This window comes from Sander vitreus, chromosome 15 (assembly GCF_031162955.1).
Source record: "Sander vitreus isolate 19-12246 chromosome 15, sanVit1, whole genome shotgun sequence".
Classification (NCBI taxonomy): domain Eukaryota; kingdom Metazoa; phylum Chordata; class Actinopteri; order Perciformes; family Percidae; genus Sander; species Sander vitreus.
This window is the reverse complement of record NC_135869.1, coordinates 12,481,560-12,497,717: the sequence shown is the minus strand read 5'-3', so window position 1 is coordinate 12,497,717 and position 16,158 is coordinate 12,481,560. Positions and strand designations below refer to the sequence as shown.

The 16,158-nt window shown below is 43.1% G+C and overlaps 1 protein-coding gene across 1 annotated transcript in view; it reads left to right on the top strand.

Annotated features, from left to right (window-relative positions):
- The first annotated feature begins 1,783 nt into the window (after positions 1-1,783).
- Positions 1,784-16,158, top strand: part of vat1 (vesicle amine transport 1) — a 30,160-nt gene continuing 15,785 nt past the window's right edge. Inside the window, exons 1-2 of the mRNA XM_078270438.1 lie at positions 1,784-2,444; positions 8,601-8,808. Of these exons, the coding sequence (XP_078126564.1) occupies positions 2,016-2,444; positions 8,601-8,808 (637 nt within the window). The 5' untranslated portion in view covers positions 1,784-2,015. The remainder of the gene's footprint in view (positions 2,445-8,600; positions 8,809-16,158) is intronic.

Here is a 16,158-nt window from a genome sequence, read left to right as displayed (position 1 = left end):
AACCTGCAGTCTAGAACATTTCCCTGACTGTGCTTTGCTGGTACATTACCATACTAGCCCTGTCAGAGCTAATGAGGAGAAGAGCCACTCTGCGAGCACCCACAGCATACTGATGTATGTTCAGAGTGGCTCAGTGCGGTTGGTTGGGAAAAACAGACATTCTGCCTTATAACATTTTGCCTGTGTCAAAGCAGCATATCATTAATGCCTGCATCCTACATCATTAAGCCCCTATGGGATATTGATCAGGACACTGCTGACTTTGGCCCCAGAAGTACTGAGTGGCACTTTATGCCCACAAGGTGTCTCACCACTCCTCTTTGTGGCCACATCCAGTCATCTCTCTGGGCTGGTCTCTAAACTCTAAAGGCACAGAGCTGGACAATGTGAATAGACTCTGGTTTCTTTTTGTGACGAATATAAGAGATACTGGCAGTTGCATCTTTGATCACAAAAGTTTAACTATTTGTTTCTATCCCCTGTGCCACCGAGACTTTCTCCAAAATACTCTTTATTTTATGAGTGGCTAGGGCTGGGTATTGTTCAAAAATGTTTGATACCGGTACCGATACCAATACCGTGACTTCGATACTGGTTCCTAAATTATACTTTGATACCAATTTTACAAAATAAAAAGAAATTACAACATTACACATTACAGCACAAATCTTAGTATTTATTTCTCAGCTCCTACTATGTGAGCCCAGTCTGTGCATAACGTAGAGTTTTTCCTGCCTCCCTCTACGACGTGTAACGTTAGACAGCCAATCACCAGCATTATTAGATCTGGGTGGAAGCATGCTGCATGTTTATTGGCTCACTGACGATGATGAGATTTACTCCATAGGTACTGAAATTAGGTATTGAATGACGAGGCATTTTTCAATACTCAATACTTTAGAGGCAATTCGGTCGGTGCCTAAAAAGTATTGAATTCGGTACCCAGCCCTATGAGTGGCCCTGTTCCATGTGTACTGTGTATTGATGGATTGATTGATGATCCCACCCTGTGGCTCTGGCTCCCTGTATTGAAGCTGAATAATACAAAGCCGGTTATATTGTTTAATCAAAAATGGCATGACCTCAACACAAACTCATATTTTTCTGAGCTGTCTATGCAGGGAAGTTGCAACAATGAGCCATACGCGAGCCCAAAGTTCCTGCAAATCCTACTGTGGAATATGCAGCATAAACAGACATTTCCTCTAGCGCCTACTATTCCAGCACCACACACCTCACTGTAAAACAAGCAGTAGTAAACAGTCAGAAATAAGCAAATACTTGCTGAAAAAAATATGAATTCATTATCATTACCCTATCAATTCATTGTTTCTTCTATTTCATCACAGCTGAGGGGCAGAAGTGCACTGTATTCTGAAGATATGTCACAATCAGCTCAAAATGAACAATCAATATGCAGTGTTTAGTTTATAGTGACTTCTTTTGTCTTTCAAGGATTAAACCTAATCTCGTTCTGTGGCTTCCTTGGCATGCTACTTTTTGCCACTTTTTTTCTTACAATATTACATTTTAATTTGAATATATGTATGAGAGAGTTGCCGTAATCAATATTTTTTCAAGAGGCTTTTTCTAGGGTTGGTTTCAACTTTATTTGCCTTTCAGCTATAATTGGCATTTTTGCAAATCACCTCTCTGCAATATAGGCTTATTTTATAGCCCTACCCAGACAGCCAAACCCACCCAATCACAGGCGCCATTCCCCGGGTTTCATCAGCTCTCCGTGTTTTCCAGCCTGCCTCTGTCTCGTCCCACTCACACTCTGTCAGAGCGCGGCGTTGACAGCCACTGGCCACTGATCAGCCCACTTTGTCAGGGTTTGTGTCTCCATGCAAGACTGCTGAAAAAGAAGCTCTGACTCTCGCATTTTCTTTTATTCGCAAAGGCAAGCATACGCGACCAAACAACAAGTCCGTCCACGGCAACAAAAGCACGAGGTGTAAAAAAGCCTTTAAGTTATTTTCTAGACTCATCACTGTCTCACAGCTCCCTGCACAATGTCTGGAGAGGACGCACCTGCCGAGCAGCAAAACGCCGTGGACCAGAAGCAGGAGACCAAAGCCGCCGAGGAACCCAAAGCCGAGCCGCCCAAGACGGAGCCCGCACCCGCTGCCGCCGCCGCCGAGGCGACGGCTACCCCCGCGGCGGCCACCGAGAAGGTCCCCGAGGAGGAGACGTTCACCTATCGCGCTCTGGTGCTCACTGGCTACGGGGGGTATGATAAAGTCAAGCTGCAGGTGAAGAAGGGCAAGCCGGCGCTCAAGGCTGGCGAGGTCCTGGTTCGGGTCAAGGCTTGCGGGCTCAACTTCGCAGACCTGATGGCTCGGCAGGGGCTTTACGACCGGCTGCCGTCCCCGCCGGTCACCCCGGGAATGGAGTGCTCTGGGGTGGTGGAGGCTGTGGGGGAAGAAGTGACGGACCGAAAAGTAAGCACACTCTCAGCTTTAATCCTGCCACTTTAAGTCTCATTTTACTGTGTGTGTTTTATTGTTAAAGTGATGAGTTTTTTTGCCTCGCTTCGTTTTTTGTGGTTCTGAACTGCATCAGTATATGGGCGTGTCAGGCTTTGCTCGCTGCTCAGGCAGTGGTGGTTGTGCTGTGCTGTTTCATGACTTAATGTTAAATGCGAATAGGCCATTGGGTCAGGTAATTAACACCACAATAGGTTAATAATAAATATCGATCTATAGTTTATGTTTGAGCTGTTATTGGTGCTCATCTATTCATTAACTCGTGCGTAAAGAGACATCACTTGTTATCTCAAACTGGAAAGCATGAAGCCTGTTTTTGTGTTCATGTTGTATGTAATCTCTGTAGAAGAAGCCCAAAGTGTGTAAATGACACGAGTTGAGTACAATGAAGTCAGCAGCAGGCGTCGCCCCTCTTGTCTCCCCGGTTTTCAAATTGCGCTGAATTGTGCGCACTTAGATTGAGCAATTTCAAGTCCAAAATAGTTGCCTAGATGCAGATGGATTCATTGATAATACGCAACATTAGTTGTAAGTTTTAAGTCTAAATAAACACATGTAAACTGCGAGATGCTTACCACCCTTGCAGCACCTATGCTATTGTCTACTGCGCTTTGATGTGTGCCAAGGCGCGGAGAGCTGCGTCAAGTCAGACAGAATAAGACCGGAAATTAGACTGCTCTGCCTTCAAAATGAAAGCTCTGAATAGTCACCTTGGAGAGTTTCCTTTGCCTTTTTATTGTAGCAAAAGATGATAAATTAAAGAAAATATGTGCACAATATGGAAATCACGAAGGAGTGATGAGAAGGCTAGGCTATGGAAAACATGTTTAGCCTAATGGACGTGTCAAAGTTGGTCATATAGCTACAGTGCACATGTAGGCAATAGGTGTGCAGTTCTTCATCCAACTAAGGGCCTTTAATGCTCTAAATTTAAAATCTAAAATGTATTTTATTTAAAATAACGTTTTGGTTAAAACGAAACAAAAATGCCATCTCGGTTCCAGTTTGCTACTCCTAGTTTGCTTGCAATGTTGTTAATTAATAAGGGATTTTATTTTGGAGACGATGGCCAGAGGCCACAGTTATTAATATGGCTGACTTTACACCGGTGGCGGAGACCGAAGTCACCGACGCCTTTTGTTACCGGGAGCGACGGTGGCGCACAGACTCACCGAGTGGAAAGGGCGAGGCGCGCCGCAACAGACAGCATGGTGTGAGAAATAGGATCACTCGCCCTCTTTCTCAACAGACAGCCTATCGCCTCTATTGTGTTCGGAAAATATTAACACTTATTTAGAGTAAATATATCACAATTAAAGTTCAAACAGACAATGCCAAGTCAATTAAACAATCACAATACAGCAGCTTTTCTTTAACGTTCAGCCACAAGGAATGAAGTGGTGTTTGAAAGATGCTTAGTAGTCGCTTTCTTACATTGCATGATGAGTCACAGGCCTATATCTCCTGGCTGCATAGCATCACCACGGTAACGCTTTTGTAAGGCAATTAAAGTACAATGCCGAAATGTTACACATAAGCCAGTGATGACTCACAACATTTGTTGTAAGAGCACTACATATTCTCACATCAGTCAGTTAATGTCAGTGGGTAACATCAGGCTGATCAGATGTGTGATGCAAATGCACAATCAGTGCATCTGGCTGGGAGTGGCACATATGCCAAGTCCTTATGGATGGGGAATCTATGCAGACTAATAGGAATATGATTGGTGACAGGTCAGCCAATGGCAGCCATACATCATAGAAGGTTAAGACCCTTGTGTTTCTAAAATACTTAATAGCTTCTTTCCACATTGTCAGTAATGTAGATTGGATTTAAAGGTCACGCATTACACACACATGCACAAACACACAGCTTGTCATCAAGGTCTCACACTCCCACATCCCCTTGCAGTCCCTAGCTTAAAGAATTAAGAGCCAATCTTCTTAATGGATGGAGATCTCTGAGATCTTTTGGCAGCCAACTCAGAGGGAATGTGCTGACCCTGACGGCACAGAATTTTTGGGAGGCTCATCACTCACTGCAGCCCTATCTGTCTGCCTTTCTATCACACACACACTCACACACACACACACACACACACACACACACACACACACACACACACACACACACACACACACACACACACACACACATACAGTGTACACAGAGCTATGCACACATCCATGCCATTTTGGTATCAAAACTCATGTATAGAAACAATTCAAACACTCATCCCCAGATATAATGTAATTAGACAGTTGCAGAGTTAATAAAGGCAGCATTTGCACATTGCACTAGTCTCCCTGTCTTTGTCTTGTTTATTGTTTTCCTGCTTGCTGCCCCTTGTATTTGTATATGTATTTATTATCCACTGTATGCTTTCCATTATATTTTAATAACTTCTTTAAAACAAGTATCCATTGAAGGGGACAATAAAGTTGAATGAGGTAATGCTACAGTGCTCTCACCTGGAATGACCTAACAGGGACTGGGGGGAAAAGTGTATTAGTGAGTAAGCGAGGAGAAGGGGAAATATTACAAATCACACCGAAGCTTCCCTGACACCAAACATCAGCACTTTTTTCTCCTGACCTGCTTTTTTTTTCATTTTTCATGCTCTCCCTCTGTGAGTTTTGGTTGGATCTGACCCATATGTTCTCAATTATCTCCCCCTGGCCCACATTGTCAGTCTGGTATTTCCTTCATCCCTCCTTCCCTTCCTACTAACTATCTCTCCGTCTTTCTTATGATCTCTTGATTCTTCCTCTGTCGATCGTTCTGTCAGTGAATCCCTTTATCATGCTGTCCTCTCTTTATGTTACCATCCTCTCTGCTGTATGTAAGCAGGGCGCGGCCTTTATCCGAACATCATACAAACTGTGTCAAAGCACAATAACACCTATGCTGACACAAGGGAGATATTCGTGTGGGTGTTACATTAACCATCTTTTGCCTCTACCTGACTCAGGAACACTGTATCAGAAATTTGGTTCATTCTTTTTTTTTTTTTCTGATAATTTTTTGCTGAGATCATCAAAGCTCAGAGCCACGAAGCAGCTGACTTGGAGGCCTGCATACCCCAAAATTGAATCACCATCTGATTAAGTCCATTCATGTACAGTTAACTGGAAATGTCTTTGTTCAGTGTCCCCGCACTCCTGACCCCAACTGTGACTACATTTGATGCAGTGGCAAGAAGGCTGAGAAAGGAGGTGTGTGTGTGTGTGTGTGTGTGTGTGTGTGTGTGTGTGTGTGTGTGTGTGTGTGTGTGTGTGTGTGGCAGTCACACTGTGAAGATGTTGTAACAGAACTGTCACAAGGCTAGCTCGCTTGGCCTTGAGTGTTCCTATCCAGATTCTGTGTGACTGACAGTAACTCGCATGCTTTACGTGGGCACAGAAGAATAGAAGAATAATTTGTGAGTCATATTTATGTGTGTTTCCTGTAAAAGCCTGAACTCCCTTGCCTATCGATTTGAGCCACACTGCACCCCTAATTAAACCTGCGAGGCTGATGAGTTTAAAGACTTAAAAAGGGGGAGGGGGGGATCTCAGCTGTAGATGGGAGAGAGCGAGTCAGCATGAATAACAAAGGGGAGAAAAGAGAAGTAGCCCACGGTGAAAAAGCGAAAGTAGAGTTTGAAAATAAACCAAATGAGTCGAACCTCAGACAGAAAGATGCGGGTATGAAAAGAGAGAGGGAGAAAGGGAGAGAAAGAGGGAGATCTCTCTAATTGGAGTAGATAGACAGCGAGGCACATTGCTCCCTCCAGACCATTAGAGAGGCCCGGGTGGAGAGGGTTTATTCCCATGAGGAGAGAGCTTGTCTTATGCTCAGCCATGGGGAAGAATCTGGCAAGGACTCTGATGAGTGGAGGGAAGCCAGTGGAGAAGATGGGCCCCATTGTCCTGTCTCACTGATGAGGAAGAGGGGATACGGGACACTCCTCGCAAGAGAAAAGAAAGAGGATGTTACAGACAGAATGAGACAGTGAAGGATGAAGAAATGTGGAGGAAAGAGAGAACGTCAAAGAAGGCGGCACGACCGAGACACAGACAGGACGAGACGAGGGACTGGAGAAGGGGAAGGAAGACGTTCTAAAGTTGTAAGGGGAAAATGAGTCAGGAAGTGAAAGAGAAAGAAGGGAAGAGAAAAAGTGAGGAGAATGGAAACGGTGGAGGAGGGAGAGCTATGTCGAGAGGGGTGAATAAGGGGGAGGAAGAAAACAGGAAGAGAGTTATAATGCTGCAGTCCTCTGTTTCCTGTGTCCCTCGAGCAGGCTCTCCTGATTAGTTAGTGAGGGGGCCAGGAATATGTTTACATCGAGGCTTGTCCTTCTGGAAAGAGACAGTTGTGAATCAGAGGATCCTGCTTTGATAGGGAGTGTTTGGAAACACAACATGACAAGATGGTGATTGTGGCGTGCAGCACTGTGAATGATGTCTGTGGCTTCCTCACTGTCACTATAGTGGTTCTGAAAGATAGCATCTAACATGGTAAACAAAAAATAGAGCCACTTCCATTTTTTTCCCCCTGATTCATCTGTCACTTCATTATTTCTAAAAGTACTAATACCACACTGTAAAAAATACTAAAAGTCCTGCATTGAAAATGTGACTTAAGTAAAAGTATGTAAGTATCATCAGGAAAATGTACTTAAAGTATTAAAAGTAAAAATCCTCACATTTTAGAAGCAATCAATCAAAACAGTTCTGTGTTTGATCGGCTAATCATTTCAGCTGGACTTTAATTTATAATAAAACATCGTTTTTTATTACCTACGTGTGTTTTGTGTGCAAAAATCTTAATTTGTAAAGTAACTAGTAACTAAAGCTGTAAAATTAATGTAGTGGAGTAAAATGTACAATATTTCTCTCTGAAATGTAGTGGAGTAGATAGATCATAGATCATGAAAAGAAAAGACTCAAGTACAAGTACCTCAAATTTGTACTTAAGTACAGTACTTGAGTAAATGTACTTAGTTACATTCCACCACTGTCTGCAAGTACCCCTGGTTGGGGATCACTGCGTTAAGGCTCTGACACACCAACCCGACGGCCAACCGTTGGCAGAAAATGCAGTCGGACTGACTGCCTCCCCGAGTTGGTCATAAAAGTGCCTCAGAACACACCGAAGCGACGCTGACTTGAGCGTACGTTCTGCACGTGCGTGAGATGTAATACATCTCCATAACAGCAGGCGGCGCTAATCTGTATTGTTGCCCAAAAAATTAAAACCGGCAGCTGATTGGACGAACGCGTCACGTGGGTCTGGCTTCTCCCGAATTTCAAAACCGACCATAATGGCGGCTCGTTCGGAATACGATCTCGTATTTTACGAAAATAGTTCACCGAAACATGTTTCTGAAAACATTTTAAGCGAGAAATAGGCCATACAGTTGCTGAATCTGTCTTCATTTCAGATGGACAAAGGTCAGTTTAAAAGATTTTCGTCAGATTTTGAGAGGCGTTCGTCACGCTCATCCCGCTCGTCATTTCCGGGTTAGCACTCCACCAATCAGATTGGTCATTGAGTCCGACTGCCCACTGGCCCATTCAACAAGTCAAATCGGCCCAAATGAACGCCGACAGCTCCTCCGACTGACGACGGCACGGAACACACCGAACAGACTCGAGTCACCGACCTCGCCAGACTGTCTGACGGCCGATAATCGGGTTGGTGTGTCAGCGCCTTTAGGTTAAAGCTATAGTGCGTAGTTTCTGTCTCCCCCATGAGGAATTCTAAGTAATGACAACAATTCTGTCGGTGCATCCACATGATACAAGCCTTTCGTACACGGAGGATTAAAAAAACATCATGTACTATTAAGAGTAGGTAATTATCTTTACTCGAGTTTCTACCAATTTCTAAACATAGCCATACTGAGAAATACAGAGAGAGTTTTGTGGAGCCGATAGTCTTAACTAGCTTTGTAGCAACTCATTTGGCAATGGCTTGAATGTAACGGACGTTCATTATTATAAAAACGTTACGCACTAAAGCTTTAAGTTACATTGTTTTCAGTAACTGGAAACAGGTACAGACAAAGAGCCCTTTTCTTTACCTTCTTCTCACCCCCCTGTCTTCCTGTGCCTTCTGTTCCAGGTTGGCGATAAGGTGATGGTGTTGAACCGCTTTGGACTGTGGCAGGAGGTGGCGGTGGTGCCGTCAACCCACACCTTCCTCATCCCAGAGGGCATGAGCTTTGAGGAGGCAGCGGCCCTCCCTGTGAACTACATCACTGCCTATATGATGCTGTTTGACTTTGGCAACCTGCGGCCCAACCAGAGTGTCCTCATCCACGCTGCTGCAGGTAAAGAGACAAATACAGAGAAGGATACACACGGCACACATGCACATAGGGCACACTTAAACCCTCTTAATCTATGTCAATCTTAGGTTGGGAATGGATGAATCACTCTTCATGAAAGAGTCATACATTTAAATGATGGTTGAATTAATTATAAATTGATTAATAATTCATTCACAAACCAAAGCAAACATTGTTTTACTGTTTGCTGTAGTATCTATGAACAACTGTCGATTTATGTTGTAATCCTGCAACTGAAAACCACATTTAATCAATTTAATATTAGTATCAGCCCAGGACTTTTTCTAACTGGTTCTGTAGTTAGCAGCAACACAAATCACAAATAATTTAGTATATTATCACCAGCCTTCTCTAGAGAATCATTTTTGAAATCCTCTGCAGAAGCTCAACACAAAGATGCAAAGCTTGTATTATGACTTTAAGGAAACGCCTTTTGAATGTTTACTGTACTAGACTTCTTCCTTCTCTGCACCTCCTGTTTATGCATTTCTTTTTTCTATATGAATTATGGCTGCTGGAGAAGGTCCCACTGTCCATAAGTATGAGATATGGCTCAGTGCTTTTCACTCTCTAGGACTGCACTAATACTGGAGCACCTGCCACCTGGACTGTGAGGTCAAAGTTCAAAGTGAGTGGGTGGGGGAAAGATGGGGATTGAGGGAGTAAAAGCACCTGTTTTGGGGTGTGATGCACTGAGCCTGAGAGCATTTGATTTTGCTGTGTTTACACAATCAGGCCAGCTGGAGAGAATGGGGAGTGCATTAGCCAAAAGAAATGGTTCTCTCCCCATTTCTCTCTCTGTGTCTGCCGGTGTACAGCTTACACTTTTCCTCCTGTTCCTACTCTGTCTGTGCAGAGGGAGTCAGAAAGGAATCCCTCTGCATTTGGGACAGTGTGTGGGCGTGAATGGCTAAGAGAATCAAGCACACGATGAAACCTGAGCCCGTTTTCTTTCTGTGAGACAAAAAAAAAGACAGAGAGCTGTAGTAGGCTGCCAGCCCAGGTGGATGTATCCCTTGGTACTAACACAATAACACTCAAAAGGAATGAATATGTAAGAATACCGTTAAACCGTGCAGTGTCCCCAGAGCTGACTGACAGCTAACAGACTCATAGTTGTGGGATTAGTGGTTTGCATAGGAATCCCAAATGTTTGCGTTCACCATTTCATCCAGCTGATATCACTCATCTTGCCAGATTTTCTGTGCAGATTATGTTTGCTATAGGAGGAATGCTGTGGAAGTGTGGTGCGAGACACTTTCCCCCACTGGTTTGGTCGAGGCGGCGTCTCTGGTTTCTCAGGGCAGGCTGCCAGTCTTGACTCGCCAGCTGTCCGGACATCAGGATTGTAAAAGCACATCACTGAGGCTATGACAAAAACATTTGCTTAACAGTCTGCTTCACTGCATTCTGTCATTCTTTGCATGTGCAAATCATTATCATACTGTATGCTCTACAACGCCTCTCCATTGAGACTTTTAAAGTGTTCTTGTTAATAGCAGTGAACATGATAGTAGTGGTGGGAGAGATGTGCACATCCTTCGCCTCCCTCCGTCGTGGGGCTGCATGGCTCACATGGTGCTGGAAGCTGGAGTGTGGGTCTGATATTTTCTGATTAGAGAGATCAAAAGTATGGAAAAGTAAGAGAGAGAGAGAAAGTGAGATTGTGATTGTCTTCTCAAGTCTGGCATTTTCAGGAAATTGCAGACAGGGTGTTCCTCACTAAATGTATTCCAATTCTGGAACTGGTTGTTTTAGCAAAATTGTAACATAGCAATGTATTTGTGAAAATATCACGGAATCTATTTAATATATTAGTCGATTGACAATCAATTTTGATAATTAACTTAAGTCATTTATCAAGCGAGATGCCAAACATTCACTGGTTCAGGCTTTTTAAATGTATAGAGTATCTGCTTTCTCTGTTTTATATCACTGTCATTTGAATATCTTTGTTCGCACAACGCAAGCAATTTGAAGACATCACCTTGGTCTCTGGGGAAATTTAACAAGCATTTTGTAGCATTTTCGACATTTTACAGAACCAAACCAGATTCACTGATAAACCTGCTGAACTCTTCGGTCCCCCTACAGGTTGGAAGTGGAATTGTCCATTACCGCTGTCATTCAAAGTACAGATCTGCTACCCGATCTGTCAAACTTGCATAGTGTGGTTATAGCTGATAGAGGGCCGCAAAGCGAATGCAGAAGTGCCGTTCACCCTGTTACGAGTTGATGAACCACTGAAACGATTTTGGAAACATTATTTTAAGGTACAAAAGAATCGTTGCTTTAATTGATCATGAAAATAAATGTTAGTTGCAGCACTGCAGTAATGTAATTTAAGGGTGTGGTTCCCTTTTTGGCTTAATAGCTTTACAGTCCATCCTCAGGTCACAGGTATGTCTGAGTTGTGAGCAGATCAAAGAGATTTTCCCATCTATGTTTATCTCTCATGAATATCTTATTATGGCCTGAAGAGCTAAAACTTTACAGTATGTCACACATACATTTTCTTTTCTCCTTTCATCTTGAAACACCCGGATGGGGATCCTGATCCCCTGGTTTGGATCCACTAAAGTATTATCCATCCTCAGTAATGAACTCTGATTACTTGCAGTTACTTTGCACTCACTTCATTAATTTGACTGTAATGTGTCACATATAAATGTAGAAAACCACCACTGTTGCCTCAATACAAATTCCTTGTTTCAGTTTAAATGTTTGCCAAGAATTTATGTATTTTTTTCACAAGTATCTGGAGTGAAAACAGTTCTAAGTAACACATCAAAAACTAACAGAGCATGTATTGTATTTTGATTGTGAAACAGTAATTAACAAGTACTCTGTTACTACTCAACCCTGCCCACAGCTCCAGTGAACAGCCCATTTAACCACACACAGTATTACAGTGGTTGAATGGCTTTACTTTAACTCGTCAGCCTGTCTCACCATACTTTGCAACTGACCATTACATATACAGTTTTGCATCCAACTAAACAGTAGTGATTTTGTGTGGCATACATGCCTGCACAACACTACATTCCTGCTAGATCAGTCCATGTCTTGCAAAGATAAAATAGTAAGCTTTTACATGAGATTAACTGGGCCTATTTGTTCAGCCGAGGAGTAGAAGCGATTTCTTTTTCACCCTCACATGGTACGGTTTGTTAATCACGATTACCAAACAGCAGCCATAGACTGTGTTTGAGGAGCAATGTTCTTCTTCTGTCACAAAAAATGCTTGTTTATTCTCATAATAAGGATGTAATCCACTAATTTATGTACATCAGGAAAACGATTATCCTCTTTTCAATTACTTTTAGATTACTTTGTGTCCAAAGCCCCTGGAACTTGGAGTTAAACAAATAACCAATTCAACAATTACAAAATGTAATAATATTCATGTCTGTTCATCATCTTCAACAGGTATTTCAGTCAAGATATGTCAGGTTCTTCATCTTGTGACCCTGTCATTAATAAATAGTGTCATTTTTGTTCATTTTTGTTTTGTTCAATTTTGTTCATATGGTCCAAAATCCCTAATACTGTATGTCTGAGAGTGCTTTATGAGTTACACAAGTTAACAGTTTATCCTAAGACCCTTGATTAGGATAAGGAGAACCCTTAAGTAGGGGAGACAAGGGAGAAACTGAGGAAGAACAACAGAGGAGAGATATAAGTTAATTAGAGAGCTGCTGGTCGACACATTTTGTTAATCTTTGGACAAAGCCAGGCTAGCTGTTTCCCTCTGATTCCAGTCATGATGCTAAGCTAAGCTAACTGGCTGCTGGCTCCAGCTGACTATCGATCTTCTCATCTAAGTCCGAGTGAATAAATTTCCCAAATGTCATGTCTCATGTCAAACTAAGTGTAAGAGTTTCAGATAAAATGTAAAGTTGTTCAGAGTGGAGACTAAGGTATGGTTGTAAAAAAACAGAAATGACAACATAACTTTGCAGCTGGTCACATTGAATGATCATCATAAATGTGTTGATCTTAAATATTGCTGGTGCAAAACCTGAACAACGACAGCTCTATATGGCAAATAACCTGTTAAACCTGATGTTGTATCGACGGCTTTTACAGAGGGATGATGATGGGTATCCATCCTCCTGCCTATCGCTTCTCCATTGTTTCATGTTTGCAGGTAATGTCAAGAGCTCTCCATAAAGAATATAATTTCCTCAAAAGCATGGTGAACTTTAGCCATCTCAATCAGGTGACCAGCGCAGAATGCTCGACTGGTGCTTAGAGTGTGTGTGTGTGTGTGTGTGTGTGTGTGTGTGTGTGTGTGTGTGTGTGTGTGTGTGTGTGTGTGTGTGTGTATAAACTCTGGTGAATAGTCCTCAGCTGCCTCTCCCGTGGGTTTGCTCCTGTCCTCTCTCTCCAAACAATAGCTTGTTGTATTTCCTCCCATCGTGCCTCCCTTCTCCAACGCACCGCACATCTGCATCCTCCGTTCTCCTCCTCCCCCTCCGGCTCTCCGTAACCTCCGCTCCCTCTGCGTGACCTCGCCATATCCGTGCTTGATTCCTCGTCATCGGGGAACGAGTACACGTTTCTCCTTTTGTTTTCCCCAGAGGGCTTGGGCGGGGGAAAGTTCAGCGACATTTGGATGTATCTCGTGGGTCTTCTACTGTGCCCGGCCAACAACCTTTCCTCTGACCTCTCCCTGAACTTGTCCTAATGTTTATGAACCCTGGCCGGCTACCCCACCACCACACCCACAGTACACATTCCTGCATCCATAAGGGGCTCTGCTGCATCCAATGATGACGTCCACCTCTGTTTTATTTATGAGCTCTCAATTGACTGCAGGCCAACGTCAAGCATTGTGTCGCAGATGTGGAATGCATAATATAAATTAGGTGGTGGTACAGGAGTCCGTGTTATCAATTGATCTTATAATTTAGTTTCATGCCCTCAGCCACCTCCTCCTGTGTGACATTTTGGCTCTGATGCGATTCTGCCAGAGTTTGTGGCTTCCAACTTGATAAATAACATATATTATCAATAATCTCCTGTCATAAAGCTCCACAGTAGTGTGTTTGAGGTTTGTCTGTTAGATTCCACACATCCTCAGTGCTGTTTAAGCTAACTGTTACTAAACTTTTTATTTTTCCTACCAGCCAATTATGGTGGCTTCCATACTTTTGCAGCTGCTTCTTGCTGGAGTGTCTGTGTATAGGATAGAGTTACACCAGGTTACATAGAGGATTATCTGGAAACCATTGATGTGAGTGGCTTCTAGCTCCTGCATGTGGGTGTAATATACCCATGAGGGTGATGGGTGACAGTAGTCACAGCTAAGGAGTTAAATCCTTGTTAATGGCAATCTATAGAATTGAGCTGCTGGTTCTGGAAGTCATTTTTGCCATTGGATAATTTAATGGTATTATAGGTTTATGGTAATGCCATCAGTTACAATTATTTTACTTTGTTTCTTAGAAATCATGTTTTTCAGTTGTCTATTTGGTATGACAGATTGCTCTAAATACTGTGCTGAAGCCAGTTGGACATGCAGAGCTGTGGTAAATTCAGGATGCTTCACATTTGCAATTGGGGACAAAGAAATGCACCATAGTCGCCAAATTCATCCGAAATTGACCCTCAATCTGAAATGCAGTTAATTTGAACTACTATCTACAATACCTGATCTTAAGGTTTGACTCACTTTTGCTGGCACAAACATAATATTATTTTAAGTTTTAATTGGATGTTTCTTACTGACATGCTCTTCGGGGTTTGTACTGCAGGTGACCTTTCTCCTTAAGTTTTTAGCTACACAAGAACCAGATACATATGTTCTTATGCATGTTCTCATCAGCAGAATTTCCTGCCCTGTCATGTAACATTGTCAGTAAAAAACATCAACAGGACTTTAACTTCTGGAATTAAACGACTGACTCTATTAGCTGTGTCTGACAGGGAAGGTGGCCTTAAACATTTCTGTACCACAATCTTAGAAAAGTGTTGTCAGAGGTGTACTGTAAATGCTTAACCCTTGTGTTGTCCTTCAGGTCCCCGGGACCCGTTCAGTTTATTTGATGTTTTTGCATTGGCATGGCATTGAGCTTCGGGTCCCCCGGTGACCGTGTACTATGTGATGTCATTTCACTTGAACTTGTACGGGGGAGTCCCAGAGACCCGTGATGCGATCGAACGCGTTTGGACAGGCTAATACAAAATGTAAATAAACTAACCAAGTCCCTATGACACGAAGGACAATACAAGGGTTAAAGCAAGAGGAACAGGTGGCTGGATCTCTTGGGTATGGTGAATGAGAGCTCTATCCTGGTGTAGATCTTCATGACTGCTGTCAGACCTTCAGGCAGGGCCTCAGCCATATGAGCTTTCAGTGCACAGCTGATTGCAGATGGGATTGAAAAATGAGAAGCAAATAATTTTTTTGGAGGTTGGGTGATTGCAAGAAACTCGTGAGCTAAAGGGAAATAAATATAGATTTCTATGTATGTTATTTCCCCTAGGACTCCCGCAGACAGATTATTGTTCTCATTTATTATATACCAGTTAACGAAGTCCCTTGCTGTTTAAGCATTAGCTCAAGTGTAGTTACAACTCTCTCTTTTATGGACCCATTCTTCCTGGGAGCCATGAAAAAATGTGATGTGCCTTGAAAATGGTTCCCTCTCCTCTCCTCCGGTCTGTCTGCTCTGGAGGTCTTACCCTAGTTTAGAGAATGCTAATTCAGTCTGACCACTAAGCGGGAGTCTGGGCTGCGTGGTTGAACCGTCTCTGTGTTCCCCAGGCCTGGCATTGCCGGCGGCAGATCAGCTGCACTGATAGGGGAGGGAAACCAGGGCAAACTCCAACCTACCCCACCAATCACATCGCTCGTCACGCTCTCATCGCTGCAGCCGTTGACAAATTACCCCATCCACCCACCCCCCACCCTAACCACCACATACAGTCGCAGGTGTATGTGAAACCTGTGTCAGGACACCTGCTTGTGTGAAACTGGATGAGTGTGCACAAGCTTGTGTTTCATTTTGCACCCGGATTCATGCGAGGAAAGAAAGTGGCTTATGTCAGAAATAAATTGTTTTGGTCCATACACACCGATGCATATTATGTGCATGTGCATTGTGTTGTGTTTCTGTGTTTGTGTTAGTTCACAGTGTGAGAATCCTTACTCAGGAAATCACAGGACCACCTTCACCAAAGGATGTTTTTTCTTTAAAATTCACTCACCCAGTAACTAAAAATGGGCTTCCTCTCTGCTGCACGAAGAGAAATTCACCATCAGAGAGAACACATTAAACTGCTCTTCAAGCCCACAGTGTGTGCACACACACACACACACACACA